The 19,198-nt window shown below is 40.3% G+C and overlaps 1 protein-coding gene across 4 annotated transcripts in view; it reads left to right on the top strand.

Moving 5' to 3' along the window:
• The first annotated feature begins 6,814 nt into the window (after window positions 1-6,814).
• The window catches only part of RYR2 (ryanodine receptor 2), a 380,163-nt gene continuing 367,779 nt past the window's right edge, over window positions 6,815-19,198 (top strand). For 3 of the 4 annotated variants that reach the window (XM_065680204.1, XM_065680203.1, XM_065680201.1), the window contains exon 1: window positions 6,816-7,124. In XM_065680204.1, coding sequence (XP_065536276.1) covers window positions 7,077-7,124 — 48 coding nt within the window. In that variant the 5' untranslated portion in view covers window positions 6,816-7,076. Of the gene's footprint in view, window positions 7,125-19,198 lie in introns of all 4 variants that reach the window. The other variant, XM_065680202.1, reaches the window with a different exon arrangement.

Genomic DNA, 19,198 nt, shown 5'->3' with positions numbered 1-19,198 from the left:
TTATTTGTGCTTATGTACAGCATTTAATGCTTGTCCTTCTGAATTTATCACCCAGCGAGAGAGCAGAAACAATACTCTGTCACTTACATGAGGCCACAGATATCACAAAAAAGCTAGTAAGAAGTATTTTAAGCTAAAAAAGCTCCTACCTCTCAAAACTATGGCTTGATTATTTGCTTAGCAATTATGAAAAATAAATAAATTAGTAAACCACCATGAACACAGTTTTTTTACGCAAAAAAGCTAAATTAATCAATTCACAGTGAACAGTTTGCCTAGTAACGGTTATAATCCTGTATTTGTGTTGTCATAGTCACTTAAATGAGATATTTGCATTATGACTATCTATGGGTCCAAGTTGTGGTGTTGTGTCTTGTGTGAATATTCAAGTCTTTGGACTTCATGTTATGGTACACCTGAAAGACTGTACTAGAAATGGCAGATGAAAGGTAAAAATTAGGAAATTAACGTAATGATATTGTGGTTCACAGGTTTAATATTTACAATTTAAACACCTTAAAAGTGTCCTCCTTCCCCTCCCCCACTTCCTCCTTTTTATTTGCTTTTATTCTGGCAGCTTTTTCAGGCGAGTACATGATCAACTCACATAAGATTTATGAGAAAAATACTTTTCCACTGCTGGTATACAGAATTTTCAATTGGAGAATTATCAGTCCAAGTGAGTTTTGTGGTGACCACCAGTTTCTTTCTTCACTAATTTATAATTATTTTAAACAATGTAAATATTTTCCTGTGGAAGCAATATCGGTTTTTTTTCTCTGAAGACACTAGAATTATTGGTTACTTCTCCAGAAACTGCCAGCAACTTTCACCTTTGATATCTAGTATCTGATTAATATCTGTAAACATAGAGTTCAATTTCTCCTAAAAGAAATTTCATGCTGTTCCTAGTGTTTGTGCTGCCTACCCTCATCCTTCTTTCGCTTGCATACAATTGGCTGTCTCAGCAGCCATGAAAGAATCTGTTCTTTATCTCCTAAGAACAAACTGCAAGTCTGCTGTACCACTGAAATTTCATTTTTTGTAAATGAAAGTGTGACAAAAACGCCTTCTCAAACAATTATTTGCATTCCCTGAGTTACAGCATAGCACTATGGCCACTGAAATTTCTCCCAGAAAACTGCTTGTTTCTTCAGAAACATAACTAGAGTTGTTAAGTATCACGCAACTGGACTTCATAGCAGAAACTGACATTGTAGGCATGGGGATGAAATTTTCCTGGTTTTGTAATGTTATGTAGGCCTTTACGGGAAAACTATACAGCAGGTTGCGGAATATTAATAAGAAGGAGGGATTTCCTCTTTGTTCCAGTGAGTTGTTTAGGTCCTCAGATATGAACTCATACAGAATAAATCAGCAACACCAAATATCTAGATGCTTACTTGAAAAGATTTCAAAACACCTTGAAAAACCCTTTATCTCCAACTACTTGCTACTCTGTTAACATAATTTATTAATAACATTAGAATTACCTTATTGCTTCCTTATAGTTGGCTAAACACAGATGGAATTACACTTGCAAGGACAAGCTGAAGAAAGCACTAACACATCTCTATTTGTCAACAAAAGTGAGAGCTGGATATATCCCTATATGTGTATCATAACCATATAGTACTAGTATACAGTTACATTACGACATAACCTTTACAAGACCTAGGAAACCAGGGAATCCCGTTTTGAGGATGGTATTTCATGTGCTTTTCTTAATGTATACCAACAATATTTAGAAACATAATATATTAATGCCCCTAAACAGACCAAAATAAATAAATAAAAAAGTAAATGCCTTCAAAATGTGTTTTCTTCCGGGTGTTTGCACACAATAGCTTTCAGTGAAGTTACCAGAAACTACATTAGAAAAAGATTAATAGAGCAATAAAGACTCCAAGGAGACAAGAACATGAAAACTCAAACTATTAATCCCCCAAATCTAAACCACAAGATCCATAGCTCTTTGTTAATAATCCCACACACAATAATGAAAAGAGAAATTAAAAGCTTTGAGCTTTGCCAGGAAGGATACCTCACACAGTGGCAGCCTCTTGTCTAGGGTGAGAAAGGGTGAGAAGCATACATTTCCAGACTTTGCCACATTCATGTTCCAGACTACACTTAAGCACAAGCTCAGTAGCTGCAGCTGACAACAGAAGGCGAAGTGACACAGGAGGTCTTAGAAAATGACTGTATATGTCCAAATGCAAAATGTCATTTTTTTGGAAGACTTTTCCTGTAATTAAGCAAGACATAATGGGCTTGCTTTTGCTTTGCTTCGCTTCAAACCAAAGTTCTTATAAAAGAAGAAAATCTTCACTGTCTGAATTTTATTCTAGCACTGTGTTTCTATGTAAATTCTTGTTTACGTGCTATTTATAGAGAGTATAGAGCATATACTTAATAACAGACATGCAACTAACATTTATACTGTATTTTATGTGCTCAGGATGAGCACTAACTAACAAAAAATGCAGTATATTACTGAACTCTGGGTGATCATGATAAGCACATAACTACGTGGTCTTAGGTATAATCATGCTTTCTTAAACTCTGCTAATCTGCAATAAAATCTCATTTTAAATTCAGTGTGGAATTGGGTCTACTAATTTTATTGCTTTTTACAAGTCACAGTTGGGGCCTAAGCTAGCATAGATTTTACACTGTTTTCATTTCATTGACCACAGTGGTGTTGATTTGTGACATATGGTAAGAGATGAAATCTCTCTAGTTTTATACCATTTGGAATAACATGTTTCATAGAATCATAGAATCATAGAATAGTTAGGGTTGGAAAAGACCTCAACATCATCTAGTTCCAACCCCCCTGCCATAGGCAGGGACACCTCACACTAAACCATCCCACACAAGGCTTCATCCAACCTGGCCTTGAACACCGCCAGGGATGGAGCACTCACAACCTCCCTGGGCAACCCATTCCAGTGTCTCACCACCCTAACAGGAAAGAATTTCCTCCTTATATCCAATTTAAACTTCCCCTGTTTAAGTTTTAACCCGTTACCCCTTGTCCTGTCACTACAGTCCCTGACGAAGAGTCCCTCCCCAGCATCCCTATAGGCCCCCTTCAGGTACTGGAAGGCTGCTATGAGGTCCCCACGCAGCCTTCTCTTCTCCAGGCTGAACAGCCCCAACTTTCTCAGCCTGTCTTCATACGGGAGGTGCTCCAGTCCCCTGATCATCCTCGTGGCCCTCCTCTGGACTTGTTCCAGCAGTTCCATGTGCTTTTTATGTTGAGGACACCAGAACTGCACACAATACTCCAGGTGAGGTCTCACAAGAGCAGCGTAGAGGGACAGGACCTTCAACCTGCTGGTCACACTCCTTTTGATGCAGCCCAGGATACGGTTGGCTTTCTGGGCTGCGAGCGCACACTGAAGCCGGCTCATGTTCATTTTCTCATCGACCAGCACCCCCAAGTCCTTCTCTGCAGGGCCGCTCTGAATCTCTTCTTTGCCCAGTCTGTAGCTGTGCCTGGGATTGCTCCGACCCAGGTGTAGGACCTTGCACTTGTCGTGGTTGAACTTCATAAGGTTGGCATCAGCCCACCTCACAAGCATGTCAAGGTCCCTCTGGATGGCATTCCTTCCCTCCAGCCTATCAACCGGACCACACAGCTTGGTGTCATCGGCAAACTTGCTGAGGGCGCACTCACTCCCACTGTTCATGTCAGCGGCGAAGATGTTAAACAAGACCGGTCCCAACACCGATCCCTGAGGGACACCACTCGTTACCGGTCTCCAGCCGGACATTGAGCCATTGACCACAACTCTTCGCGTGCGGCCATCCAGCCAGTTCTTTACCCACCGAGTGGTCCATCCATCAAATGGATATCTCTCCAATTTAGAGAGAAGGATGTCGTGTGGGACAGTGTCAAACGCTTTGCACAAGTCCAGGTAGATGACATCAACTGCTTTACCCTTATCCATCAATTCTGTAGGCCCATCATAGAAGGCTACCAAATTGGTCAGGCAGGATTTCCCCTTAGTGAAGCCATGCTGGCTGTCACCAAGCACCTTGTTGTTTTTCATGTGCCTTAGCATGCCATCCAGGAGAATGTGCTCCAAGATTTTACCAGGCACAGAGGTGAGACTGACTGGTCTGTAATTCCCCAGGTCTTCCATTTTCCCCTTCTTGAAAATGGGGGTTGTATTTCCCTTTTTCCAAGATTGATATCTGGCTAAAAAAAGTCTGACATGCTGTAAGGGAACAATGTGAGAAAGAAAGGATAGTATCCACCTCATTTAATTCCAATTGCCAGTATCTCATTGTCTGCTTTTAAGAAAAAAATAGTATGGTAGTATATTCTGGTAGATGAAAACAAAGAAACACCTGGGAGTTCCCTTCATGTTACTGAATAGACTGTTCACAATATTATCATTATTATTATTATTGAAAGACAGCCAACATAATTTTGCTCACATAGGTTATTCCTTTGAGTGTATTCATACAAACATATCTATGCATCTTCTCCTAGCATAATAATTTTTCTTAATTCAGGTGAATAAAATTTATGAAATTCAACTGCTAAAATTCTTATAATAGTTTCAGTTCATGGTTAGTTCACAATCCTGCTGGTGTCCTTCAGTGTTATTGTCACACTGGTGCTGCTGTACTGCCTCTGAATCACACCAAGAAACTTACTTTTTTGTGGTAAAAATTGGTAAGGGTATATTATGGATCCTCAGTGCTGCTGCCTTGATAAGCTAGGGTTGTGGGAGAAAGAACCCCTTGCTGTCCAAATGCAAAATGCACTCAGTAGCTGTCACAGTGACAGTTAAAAATGTGCATGGTGATGGGCCGATTTCAAATGGGATTTTAAGAACATACCAAGAACAAGGCAACAAAAGGAACAGCACATGGTAAGCAGCAGATCACATAAGTTGGGAGAAAAAGGACACTAGAGTATCATCTGCTGTCTGAAAAATTGCATCATACAGTTCACTCATATTAGACATCAACAAATCTGCATGTTAGAGAAATATGAGTGTCCTAGCATGGAGAAGCTTCAGATGGAGTTTGCATCTTGCTAAACACCACGGAGTGTAATTGTGGGCCCCAAATCTGTAAGAAACCAGTTCCATGGTTTTTGGAACGACTTTCATTATGTCATAATGTTGTACTGAAAACTGCACAGAACGTTTCAGCCACTGATGTTGTAGTTGACTATTTATATTTTTTTGTCTTTCTTTATAACGTCCTTGCCTTACACACAACAAGTAAAGCGTCTAATCTACTATCCACCTTCAAAACACGATGGAAAGTATCCTGGATGATCTAACCAGACTTTGGTCCTGTAACTTCATGTGAATCATTGTGCTAGAACTTAGTTCTGTAAGGGGGATAAAGTGCAATTATATTTATTCAGTGCACCTTCATGAAACCTGATTTTTTAAAGTTATCCAAACTCAGAACTTTCCACACGATAGGGGTCGATCATGGGGTTTATTGAGAAATAATTTGGAGGAAGAGATCTTAACAGGTCTGAAGATTGCAACAGTATGAAAAAAAAATTGTCTTTCACTATTTTATCATACTTAGGAAAAAAGTATTTTCAGTCAGGAGGAAGTTCGAGAGGTAACAATCTCTTGAAGTCAGCAGTAACCAAACCCAGGAAATTATAAAGGAATTGCTCAAGTTGTCATAACTCTGGAGTTCATCTGTAGAACCTCTGTATTAAATACTTATACATTACTTGGCTGCTCTTGCAATCTGTCAGAACAGGTTTTCTACTGCCGGAAGTAATGATAAAATCTCAGAAGTGTTTGATATTTCTTTTTCAGGATGTCCTTGAACAGTGTGAAGTTACAGATTATGGGCATGGCTTCTCAAGAAACACCATGTCTTCTGTTATGCTAGCCACACACTACCAGAATTATTGTGATTTCGTTATGTTTATTGGTTTTCATTACATTTACTGGCTCAAAACCCTTTTGCCATCACACATCCCTCACACATTTTTTACTCCGTCAATGATCCAACGTTAATTTTACTGTCTTGTGAGATACTGTTGTCCTCACCTCATGACCATTGCATCATATTAGCAGAGCCCCTCCACTATGTGTTTATTCCAGAGTGCTGTTGATGTTAAATGTCCTGCAGCCTTTATGGGTCGCTGAACTTCTTTCTGCCTGAGGCCTAGCTTCCTCACTGCCAGAACTAATGTGTCCTTCACAAGGTACACGCTGCAGGAATGCTCATGGGAGATGACCTGTTCCATGGCAACCCTCTGCTTTACCCCCCGGTAAACGCATGTAGCTATCCTTCAAATCCATTGCATTTTAAAGCCTTTCATTCGTGCTGCATTAAGCTCACTCAGATAACGGTCAGAGCCCAACACCCGGTGTTGTACCTTCCACCTCCCCATCGGTACAGTCGACTGCAGAAAAACTCGCACAAAGCCGTTTAAACGCTCCCTCTCCCGAAGTACCCCTCAGTGCGGCACATCAGCCTAGCTCCGGAGGGACAGACCGGCCCAGGCAGACACCGCGCCGCCCTGCCCCGCAGCTCTCGGCGGAGCCCAGGCGGACCCCGGCCCCGAGCTGTGTGAGGTGCGAATGACCCCGCCCCGGGCCGGGCCAACCCCTGAGGCGAGGCAAGCGCCTGAGGGAGCCCCTGAAGCGAGCCCTCCGCAGCGGCCGCTGCGGGCGGGCCGTCAGCAGCCTCTCCGCCGCGCAGCCAGCAAGGGGCGCTGGGGGGCGAGTTTGGCGTGCGGCGGGCGCCGGCTGCGGATCACCTGCAGCAGCGGGAGGGCCGGGCAGCTCCGCCTCCCCCTCCTCCCCCGGTTAATCGCATCCCCCTCCTGCCGGCGTCGGCAGTGGCAGCGGGGCGGCTGGGCAGAGCTGTCAGCGTGCTGCAGGCACACGGGCACTCGCGCCTCGCTCGCACCAAGAGCGGGCTGGGGCTGCCGGTTTCGTCGCCCTCGCACTTGCCCTGGCCCGGCGCGGCCGTGAGCCTCCTGCCGCCGCCTCCCCGCGAGGAGCCACCGCCGCCGCCCGCCCGAGCACCGGCAGCAGCGCTCGGGAGAAGGAGAGAGAAGGAGAGCCATGGCTGAGGGGGGTGAGGGCGAGGACGAGATCCAGTTCCTGCGAACTGTAAGCGCCGGGTTTGCCTCCCCCACCTCCGAGCTGGCATGGGGCAGGGAGCTGGGGCCGTGCGGGCGGGGGGCTGCGGGGGACGACGCCCGGACCGTGCCTTGAGGGGGGCTGCGGGCACCCAGGGTCCGTGCTTAGGGGAGGGCGCTCTGGCCCGCGCGGGGGTGGGTGTGCGGGGCAGCGGGAGGCAGCGGCGCTGTGCCCCTCCGCCCCAGAGGGGTCCTCAGGAGGGGCTCCGGAGCCCCGGCCCTTTTCCTTTCCACCTGGCAGCGGGTGCCCCTGTGCCCGCGAGCGGAGGGGCGATGCGAACCGCTGGCTGTGCTGGCGACTCCTGGGTAAGCGGGGGTGCTGGTGCGGGCGGCGGGGCGGCCCGGGCAGGGCGAGATGCGGGCAGCAGGGACCCCGCCGTCTCCCTGCAAGTGCCTCTCCGCGCTGCCTTCGCTTCCCTTCGTGCCCGCCGATGTGCTCGCGTACTGCGGATACCAACCAAGCAGTCCTCCCCAGCTTAAAAGCTGCAATCGCACTCCTTGTGCCGAAGTAGAATTGCAGGGAAGAAGAAAAAAGGGAAATCGTTTCTCCCACCCCATCCCCTGCCCGCCAGGGTTCCCACTAACTTGCGTTCTCCTCCCTTAGCACACGCTAATACGGGCTTTTTGGTGTGCGCATCCTTTCTTTACTTCTGTTGCCTTCAGTCCAAAACGTGTTAAGGTGCTACAGCATTTCTTCCCTCAGTTTAATTAATACATCAAGACTGCTGCATTTTATGCTTATCTGGATTATTTTTCTTCAACTAATGCTTTTATTTATCTTCTGGGCCATCTCCCCAGTGCTGTTTATGTGCACAATCCCAGCAAGTTTTGCAGATGGACATATCCAAATGGTGTACACAGCCCTGTCACAGTTTAAGGAAGATTGCTGAGAGGTTTGATAAGTAAACTGAAACCTGCTGGGACTGTAGGGTAAAGCTGAGATTCCTTTTATATTTACTCTGATTCAGAAAACGTTCATCATCAATGTCTTGTAAGAATATACATTTTAAGAGGAGGGGAAAGCAAGCCGCATAGTGTGTGCGCAGCATATTCATATGCTGTTTGCAGCATTGTGAATCCTGGATCTTGGTCATCTTACATTTATTTCAACTAGGACTCTTAAAAGAATAGATATATATCCTACTATTTTTTTGTTCGTTTGAGAATTCTTAGGAAATCTGGTTTTACAGGGAATACAGCTGTTATGCAACACTGTTACGAAGATTGTCAACTTTTTTTTCCTCTTAGTGTTATGTTCCTTCTGTTGTAACGTTGTCCTAACACCTAAAGACACCTAACAGAAAAATACTTACCTGAAAGGTAATTGGTCATCTCAATTTATGAGCGTTTTATTATTAGTACTTCTCTCTAGTAAACCTTTTTTGGAATGACAGTCTTACTGCAGGTTTGGATGTTAAGCTTAGCTCATGGAAGGACTGTTATCTGAATACTTAATAGGGAAAGGAAGCAGTGAGCATGCTAATACTGCTCAGCACATATACAGTGATGTTAAACTACAGCACCTGACAGCAGCAGCATGTTACGTAAAGCAGCACTCCTGATAATGTGCGTCAGGCTTAATAGAGATTTGGCAAACCCAGCCTTGGACAATGATTAAAATAATTTTTAGAATGTTGTACTGGTGGTAAAATGACCTTGAACGTGGTAAACTGAGGCATGGCTGAGGCGTTCTGTGTAAAAATAAAAATAAAATAAAAAGAAAAGAAGCCTGACAAATGCCCTTTTCATGTGAAGTTTTGAATCTCTGATCTTTAGTAGATGTAAGTAGTGATTTTTACTCCTCTTTTCCTTCCACTATGACAAAGTTATGAGCACTACTTGGAGAAGTCAGTTGCTTTAAGACACATTCTTGTTGTATTCTTCCTTCTGTTTATTCTTAGAAAACTTGAATTAGTATTCTCTAAAGCTATTAGATGTGCATAACTCTCCGAATGGCACTGATAGAAAGCACGAGAAATTGGGTATTACCTGGGAATTGCTGCAGTTTCTTTTTTTAGTTATTTATTTTTAAAACAGTAATTGGGGACAGGCAGATTCATAAATGACTTGATAGATAAAATAGAACTTTTCAAAGAACAGCTTATGCAAGCAAAAAGGCTTCTGTGCTTTCAGTGCCTGAATGATGACATCTGTAGGCCTACTCCTTGTAAACAGTGCTCTTCATATTTTCTCCTTTTGGTGGGACCTGATAAGCTTGCTAAATTAGCAGGTTCTCTTTCTGATGTTTCAATATTACTGCAGCATCTTTACGGTTTACCCTGGAATGTAAACACAGTATATTGTATCAAATGTTTAGAGAAACATGAAATGTTATTTGATAAAAAAAAATCTTTTTTTTTTTTTTTGTTAAGCTACTAAATGGAATTTGTATTTGCCATCTATATGTTGACTGGCAATTTCTTTTCACTTTCCTTTTCACACATTCCTGTTTTCCTGATGATTCCCCTTCTTCATTTGCTGCTTTTATTTTATTCTTACTTTTTGCGAAGGTGGCGTCCTGCATTTCCTCCTACAAATGTTGCTGCTAGGCTGGATTTCTGTTTCCTTTGGGAACAATTTGAGTTTGATACGTCACTTCGGAGAAGTGGATGTAACCTGTTAATGCCCTGGATTTCTGGAAGCATCAGTCCTTTCACAGTTTGAGATAAGTTTGGACAGACTGGAATTCAGCTCTGGGCTGTTCATCTCTCCTCAGGGAAACTGCCCTGTGAGTTACATGTTTCTCCACAGGCAGGGGTCTCTCGCATTACTTACTTAATTACTCCAGGTAGAGATGACCTTGTGTTATGTGTAGCCTTTTTTAGTCTTGGATATGCATTCTGCTGACTTCACCCATTGAATGCTACATGCTGTGCAAGAGGAGTGAAAAGGAGTGAGTATTCTGCTCTTGCTTGTTTTAGTTATATGTCTGGCAAGGACTTCTTCCCTGTAGAAGACTTTTTTTTTTGGTTTAGGAGGAGAAAGATGTGTACAAAACAAGCTTTCATTGTTTAGTCTTTACATTCAAGAATCTAAGCCATTTATAGTTAAAAGGGAAATTACCTCCTTTTTTTTGTTTGGATGTATTGTTTTTTATGTGTGTGGTGTTTTGTTTATTTGTTTTTCCTTAGTTTTGATTTAGTTTGGCTTTTTTTCCTTTAGAATGTTTAATTTGACCAAAGCGAAAATAATTCAGAGTTCCAGGAGAGAAGAGAAAATGTTTTTGCCTCAGTGCATAGGCGCCTTCCATAATGCACACATGAAAGGTCTGTTTTTTGTGGTGCAGCACCCCCATAAGGGAAAGCCTTCTGTAGAGTGGGGTAGTAAGCTAATGATAGGGTTAAAACAATTACAGTATTTCAACAAAATACTACTTACGAATATTCATAGTATTGGCTAAAGGTGCCCTGAATTTTGGGAGCAATATGTACGTAAAGCATTGAAAAATGTGTAATTTGGCTCTTTGATTTTGGGATGTTTCTGATGCCAGGATGCATGGTTTTCTGGGGTTGTAGAGTTTCTTAAATTAGAGGAATGCCATGTTTTAGGTGCTTATGGTAAGAGACACCACCAGAGACCACTAAAGTAAGGCCGACAGGGTTATGGTCTTTCTCACTGTCCTCTGAGACAGTGAAGACTACCATGCCTGTCGAAATCGGAAACACTCAGTGTGAGCAGCATATTTTCCTCAGGTCGTTGGAGTCATCTCCTTTTCATCTTTTCCCTTTGAAGTGCTGATGTTCCACTGTGTGCTCTCTTCCAATGCTTTTTTTACTTCCATCCCCCCTCCACCCCAATCTGTTTAATTATCAACTCATAGTAAAATAGGATCTTTGCTGGTTTGAACATATTCTGTGATGACTTATTTTTTACATGGACTTAATTGTTTTGAGTGTGACTGTCAGAAAAGTGTAAGGATACTTTCCAACATTGGAAGAGTACTTTCAAATGAAGTTAAGCATTCCTTAGGTTTCGTGTTTGACATGCAAAGATTTTTATTTACTCAGTGCTGGGATTTAATACTTCAGCTAATAAAAGAATGGAGTTTATGGCAGAGAATTTGTTCTTCATTCTGAAATTACATCTGAAGGATGTACTGTGGTCACATTTCAAGGGCAGGTATTCTGTAACTCCAGAGTAACTTCTGTTTCAGGTATTCCTTGTTATGGCAGCATTTAAGCAGTGAATGTCACTTTAAATCTGACTAAAAATCATAAGCTTAGGTGCCACCCTGAATGAAGATTCTGTAGAATTAGACACAAAAAGAACCTGGAAAAACAAGATCTGAAGATTATTATTAAAAAAGTAACTACACATAATAGTTATGTGAATCTCTCCATGAAATAAATAGGGTTTTTTGGTTTTTAGTTTGGTTTTTTTTTTTGGTGGTGTTTTTGGTTTTGTGGTTTGGGTTTTGTTTGGGTTTTTTTTTTTGGGGGGGGGGGGTTAAATCCCTTGATGCTTCCCATATGCCGCTTATCTTTAAAGGGCTTTATCAAAATAGGTTAGTCCGGTAGCTGCAATCATCAAGCATACAGCTGCCAGAATGCACTCAAGAAAATGCTCAAAAGCAATCTTAGATATTAGGAGTAATTTTAGAAGGGAAGAACACTGCAAAACCACTCTGGCTGGTCTTTGTTTGTTTTAAAAAGTAATTTTTGTACCTGTCAGTATGTGACTTCTGAAGATTCACCAGGGACTGGCACAAGAGACCACTGTTTAAAAGCTCATGTGAGGGATGGTGTGGCTGAGATTGCAGCATTTGTACTTTCCTCTCTAAGGCACTGCACTGCAGTACAGATACTGAATATGATCTCAAATTCTATTTTGGAATTCAGCTGGACAGGCTGTTTGTAGTGAGTGGGCTTTAGCTAGGACATGTAGTTCATTTCTTTTATGGGAATTACATGAGAACATTTTATATGTAATTTTTTTTTTATTCTGAAATTGTTTGACAAACATTTTATACCACCATTTAAATTATCTTACTGGATAAAATCAGTTGTCTAGTGTATGCACTATCTTGTCCAGTGTTCTGCATCTGGAAGTTGTCTTTGTCTGATGTGTGAGAAGGAGGCTGAGTAAGATCTGTAGCAAATAGTTGATCCAGCAAGCAAGTTTCTTGCTAGCCCTGAGTTGGCTGACTAATGTTCTGAGAGACAGATAGCTGCTTTTTCTTTCAGTGTCAGAAGGTGTTTTGATGCATGGTGCTCTTTAGTATTGTGAAGGCCTGTGGAAAATCTATTGCAGGAACTTAAGCTGTGCACAGACTGTAAAGAGAGAATTTCAGTTAATTTCTGACCCAAGATTTAGAATGATCTCAAGAGCTGTGACTGCTTTTCACTTCTCTGGATGCTGTATTATTACAGGCTTATTGTAAAGGTGGTTTTCCTCTTCTGTAGCTGTGTAGAAAGTGCATGGGATGATCCTAAACCAGGAAAGTAAAGCTGGTGTTTGGTTTGGTTGTGTTCTTTTTTTTTTTTTTTTTTTTTTTTTTTTTGCGGAGGGATAGTGATGTGTTGAAGTATTTCCCTGAAACAAGGGAAGAGATTGGAAACCGACTATGTGTGGAAATGCTGACAGTGGGTTGCATCTAGGAAATACACAAATTAGCTTGAAAATACAGAGATATTTTTCTGCTGATTTTTATACTTACGGGTGCTTCATGTTAAAACTTTAGATTTGGTTTTATTTTCTGAATTACATGTAGGCTTTTGTTTAAATTTCCTGAATTGACTGAAAAAGTAGACTTGGCTTTATGTGGGTGACGAGAATATACAGAAACTGCATATGTGTTCCTATACTTCCTAATAAAACTTGAGGCACATAAACTTGTTTTGTTGTGTGTCATGGCACTAGTACATAAATAACCTTTGAACTGTGAAATTAACACATTTTATCAGGGTGAATGGAAGAATTTTAACTTTCTCTTAGTGTGGTTGTTGCCATCTTAATTGTGACTGATGGAAGAAGTCAGCAATATATTTTCTATATTTTGGTGGCTTTTTTTTTTTTTTAATTTGTGCACAAAAGGAGAAATATCTCTTTACTCATTAGCAAATACCTACTTGCAAATGCTGTATGGAAGTGGCATAGAATGGACCTCTGCTACATATTGTTGGTAAGAATAGCCAAAATCAATACATTAGTCAAATGAACAAAGTATTTTTTTATAGCACCAGTTTTAAAAAATATTTGGGTTTTGTGTATGTCAGTTTTAATGGATCTCGTGTTCACTGCCTTGAAGTGCTGTTCAAGGTCTTACGAGTGAAAGTGAGCTCTATGAAAGTAGAACTACTGATTTTGGTGTAACCAGGATTTCATATCCAGACTTTTTTTTTTTTTTGTGGGCAGAATGGCCAGAAACGTGCATTTAATAGTTTTTCCTGTGTAAATACAGGTTTGTTTCTTAAAAGTACTGCAAAACTCTCTGGGAAGATTCAGTCTTCTGGTTGGAATTGCTTCTAGCTAGGATCCTGCTAGGAGATTTTCTTTACGGCTTATGTGATGAAGTCCTTAGTGCATCACTACTGGGAAAGTAAGCTCTCTGAATTTTTTGAGATGACTTAGTACCTTTCATGGTGCTAATGTAAAAATAAAATTACATCAGTTTTCTGTTTGTGTTTTATATTAATGACACTCTTGCTTTTCTATCCATCATCAACAATTTTGCTATTGATTGCAAGTGCATGGTTCCTCAAAAAAAAAAAAAATCCTCAAGCAATTTCCAAGGTTGCATGGCTAACGGTTTCCTGCTACCATCATTCTAGAGCTCATCTCTGGAAAAAAGTGGTCTCTTTTTTTGTGAAGAAAGTTCTGTAAAGTAGGAACTTCTTATTGACATATAAAACTACCGGAAGCTGAGTTCTGCCTTGATTGTGCTACTTGGTTTGAATTTTATGCTAAACACTGAGTGTAGAGTAGAGGCAGTAGATAAGGAAGTACATAATCTGAGCACCCTAGTTTTCCTATATTTTCTCCAAGTTCATGGTTATGCATTATACAGATAGCTATTTAATTTGGTCTAATTTTTCTTTGTTAGCATGCACTTGAATTCTTAAAATGAATTCTTGAAGTAATATTATTCTGAAGTAGAAGGAAGAGGGTATGATTTTCCTGAAGAGCAAGTGAAAAAAAACCCCAAACCAAAAAACACCCAACCCCAAATCAGTAAGATAGCTGGAAAAGTAAAAGTCAGGTTAGTCCTAGTGACTTGTCAGTGCTTTTTCTTATTTGCATTAAAAAACTTTAATAGAGACTTCTATAAAATGTGGCAAATAAGAACTTCAAAGAAATGAATCTTCTTTTAATGAAAGCGGAAATGTGAATCCTGGTGCTTTTCCTTCAGACACCCTGAAAATACCCATTTTAAACCTTAATTGTGGTCAGGTAGAAGTGAGAACAGAGCACTTGAATTATTGACACAGTTATACCCTGGAATTTTTCCCAATAGCAAAGTAAGAATAGCCTGGTGTAATTTTCTGTCTCTAGTCTGTGTTCTGCTGAAGACCTGTGCTATGTTTTGCAAGTGTATGGTACTTAAGCCATGTGGCTGTGTTGCCTGCATCACTCTGGGAATGGGAGGCCTCTTGAAGAGGCTGCCTGATGTGTCTCAGGAATTGAGAAAAGTCCTAAAGGAATTAGTTCAGAGAACAGTTTAAGCCTTTTAAAGGCAGCCACAGCAACACAGAGCTTACTGCAGTATTCTGTGCCCATCAGGGGCGCAACAGTGGTATTTCATTGTTCTAGTTGTAGCCAATAGAGCAACTTAAGGGCAGCCACTGCCTTTAACTTCATCAGAGGTCACCCCAGTTTCCTAACAAAGAGTAGCAGGAAATCCCATCTGCTTTTACTGCAGCATAGTTTTATGCTGTAGTCCCTTGTTAATGAGAGATTCATTAGCTAGTTATATATCCACTTATGAAAGAAAATGTGCTTTTCTTCATCTTTTTTACATAATAATGATAGACTAACTTGTCAGGTGAAGGGTTTAAACTCTTCAAATAGGTTGCTACTTCTAGAGCCTGATATGTTACTCGGCTACAGATCCTAGTAGATGTATGTTTGAGGCATGTGCTATAATTTAGTAGAAGCTTTGCCTGGCTTCTAAGTATTCCTTAATGAAACCAAACTAGTATGTATGTTCCTATTGTTTGGAAAGTGACAGATAAGGTGTCATAACATGAGCTGTATTAACTTACTCTACAGTTGCATTTTCTGTTTAAATGTAATGCTATAATGGTCAGCTTTACAGTGATATTAATGAGTTTATAGGACCATTCACACTAGCAGCTACATTAAATTTTAAATAGAAGATGGGTACGCTTTTTCGGTGTTGTGGCATGCTTTAATGTTTAACATAATCAGAAATGTTAATTCCATGTTAATTACCATGTTCTTGAAGAAAATTGGAAATGTAATAAGTTACCTAGCAATCAGTAGACTTCCATGAGGGACTTCAGTAAAAACTGACAACGTATCATTCCTAAGATGCATGGATCAGTTAATTTTTAACATTCAAGAAATTTCAGTGTAGGCTTTTTGATTTTATTTGGTTTTATTCATATTCTGACCACTGTAGGAACACAGAAGGGGAGTGACAAGATATATTTTGTGAAGCAGCTTTCCAGAGAATTTTAGAATAACTTATGCTGTATAACAACATATTTGTCTGAGCTGATTGTTTTCTGCTTGACTGTGGGAAATAATATCTCATGGATATTAACTGAAAGAACCAAATGCTGAACACTGACGGATCCTGTCTCTCTACCTCTGTGAAAACTGAGTGCACTGAATTTGAAGAATGTCCTTGCTTAAATCCTTCCTTCAAAGGAATGATAGAAGGAAGGAACACAATTCCATTGGCTGCTTGTGAATTTTCCAGGGAATTGCCGGTAAGTGGAGTTGTATTAGTGGCATTAAGCCAGACGTATGTTTCTTGCAGCTATGTTTCTTCCGTACAAACCAGGCAAAGGTGGAAAAATGACTGCCTAGGCTTTGTGTGGGATGCATCCTGATGTTTCATAAAGAGAAAGGGAAAAGAGGAAGGCATCTTCCTTTGCTGAATATGCCAGGTAATTTTCCTTGGTCTTATGGGCATTTTCCATTCTTGTGATAGCTAAGTAGAATTCCATATATGGGAATTTAGGTGAAGGAATGAATGGAATTTGAAGAGTGTTCAAAGTAAGCTGAAGTAATTGGGTAGATCAGCCTAAGTCTCAGTAAATTACTGGATGGATGGGTTAATTCACTAGTAACTGATCCTCATAATACATCTGGAATGTTGCCATGCTCATAAACCTTTGAAAAATCACCTATGGTATGTTTATTTCTCTAGTTGCAAAGTGGAATTATTCTATTAGACCTAGCAGATGCATGCTAAGTGCAAGCTAGATGATTAATTAAGCCTTTCTGTACAGACACATGACCTTCATCCTGAAGCAGTCTTTGATAAAGCATTTGGTGCCACTGTTGACAGCAGCCACTTAAATACCTGTACACATGCATAAGAATCCTTTAGCCCCTACAACAGTAATGAGAATCCTACGTGGTTCTAACACTGAGTGTTAGATGGAAAATAAGCATCAATTGGGTGACTTCATATTTTTGACTATTTCCTGTGTGCTTATGAAGTAGATTTGCAAAGCTAATGCACAGAGCATAATGTGCACTTATGCAGTCTTGTTCTGAGTACAAGGGAGATGGAATGCGTGTCCCCTTTTCCATACAACAGGGAGATACTCGGAATGAAATAGGTAAATCAGAAAAAATTCTCAAATGACAGGTGTTCCATCACTGTTGACTGGATTTCTTTAGGTAAAGCTTGTGAATTAATGATGATTCACATACTAAGATGTTTTTGAGTAGGTCTTGACATAATAATTTGAGTGCTTGGTCAGGTATGTCAGTCAGTATTTATACTTTAATGACTTTTAGTACGTCTAATGTAGTGAACATTAATTTTAAAAGTTACTACTTTTGATACTTTAAATCTTAAAGTTTCCAAAAAATAATGATTGCAAAACAAACCATCAGTGAAGGCCTGATCTCTGTTTTGAGCTGACCAGGGTTCTCATAGTAAGATCCTGTAAATTCAGTTTTGATGTGAGAAGGTTCCTGAAATCCTCTAGAAGAAATGCTGTTGGATTTTTGGATCGTTTCAGAATATCACTTGCAATGTTATGTCTCAAAATTGATTTCTGAAGTCTGTTAGCAGAAGATAATATGAATATTCTAATTGTTCTCTATGCTATCTGCTGGTTCATTTGAAGCTGTGGGTTGGCCTTTTTGCCTCAAACTCCTTGTTTAATTGCTCTTTGTGTTGTTGCAGCCACCGAGATCCCTGTCTTCTGGTCCTGGGTTTGATTGCTCTTACTAGTTTAAAGTTTGAAAAGAGCTTCAGCCTAAGCCTGAGGCAGGTCTTGCTGTTGTCTTTAGTTGCAAATTTAAGCATTCATTCTAACTTGTAGAAGCATATTTTCCTGAAGGGGGCTCTCAAATTTGGAATTTATTTCTTTATTTTTTAAAAATCTCTCTTGATCTGACAAAAGTCAAGGTCAAGGGTTTTTTAGTTTTTTCCTCTTTTGGAACAAGAACGTGTACTAAAACTGGTAGTTTACTAGGTAGGACAGAGGTTATAATGAGAACTTAAGTAATATGTGTTTCTTCACATCATTTGTATTGATGTCTTCATTTTCTTTTTGCTTTTCCTTTGCATGCTTGACCTCTGAAAAGCTTAAGGTCATTGAGCTTCAGTTCCATGGACTACAGAATCTTTAATTTCAAGTGAACAGAACTTGTCTAGAAAGAGAAGGGTGGAATGCAGAAGGGAGGGATGTCAAACCTAATAGGTGAGCTTTGTCACCCTCTTGAGAGGTGTAGTTTGATGCATGGCTTTTCTCCAAAGTAAAACAGAAGCTTTTGCCTAGAAAGTGTAATAAAGCAGAGTTTAAATACAGAAAGAAACTTTCCTCTTCCATGGAAGAAGAAAAATGAGTAATTAAGTAGTGATAATTAAATTTTCATGTTCCTAAAGGTGAACGGAGGTATTGTTTTCTAGGTGAAATGTGTGACTCAATTCAGTAAAAACTGTGCACGTGTGTTTTTAAATATTGAAATGTTTGCACCTAGTTGTTGACTACAGCCAACTGAGAATGTAGGTTTTTTTTGTTCCTGCCTTCTAAATTAGGAATTTTCATACCTGTTTTAATCTACTGAAAATTAATGTGATTTAAAAGTGTATCCAGCTGCAGCGCTGACATATTTTATTGATAATGTTACAGGCATCACTTTATTCTGATTATGTCAGAAGTAATTTATTGCTGTTTTTTATTTTGAGATTTCTAGTTTAACTGTAGTTTATAATTTGTATGTCAGCTGCAGTTGCAGCTGAAGTCTCTTAATTTCCTTTTTCCTTATGCTATAAATCTCTTAGTGAAGCAGAATTGGACACTTTCTGTTTCATCCCCATTTTTTTTAATTCTGCTTTCTGTTCTACAATTTATTTTTTACTTGACAGCTGCAAAGATAAAAGTGCACCAGTGACAATATTCTTCCCTTTCAAACCAATTTGTTTTGAGGTTTGCCCCTCAGGCTTGGTAAATCACCTTTCTACGGAGTCCTGTGCTTGGCTTAAGGAAAGTATGCCATGGCCCTCTGCACAGAGGTACATTCTGCTGACTCTGAGAAAACCTCTAGCTGAGAGTTACTGTATCGGTTTCCTGAAGCTGTAATCCTGTAAAGTAATCCAATTAATGTAGTGTGTGAGAAATGCTCAACCTTCAGAACTTGATGAGGGAGATTTTTTTCTATGCATGGCATTTGCATTTCTCTTCATATAGGAAGGCCTTGCTTAACTTTCTCATTTCCTAACATTTAGAGTACACTAACATGGGTCAGAACAGACATTCACTGAAGGAGCGAGTTTGAGTAGTGAACTGTGTGGGAGTGTGAATGCTGACAAAATTACTTCTTTGTGTACCTATGCCACTTCCTGTTGACGAGTGAGTGTTTTTGTGATTATTTGTGTCTGTTACAGAATTACAG

The sequence above is a fragment of the Lathamus discolor genome, chromosome 5 (assembly GCF_037157495.1).
Source record: "Lathamus discolor isolate bLatDis1 chromosome 5, bLatDis1.hap1, whole genome shotgun sequence".
Classification (NCBI taxonomy): Eukaryota; Metazoa; Chordata; class Aves; order Psittaciformes; family Psittacidae; genus Lathamus; species Lathamus discolor.
The sequence above is the reverse complement of the archived record's forward strand: the minus strand, read 5'-3'. Positions and strand labels throughout refer to the sequence as shown.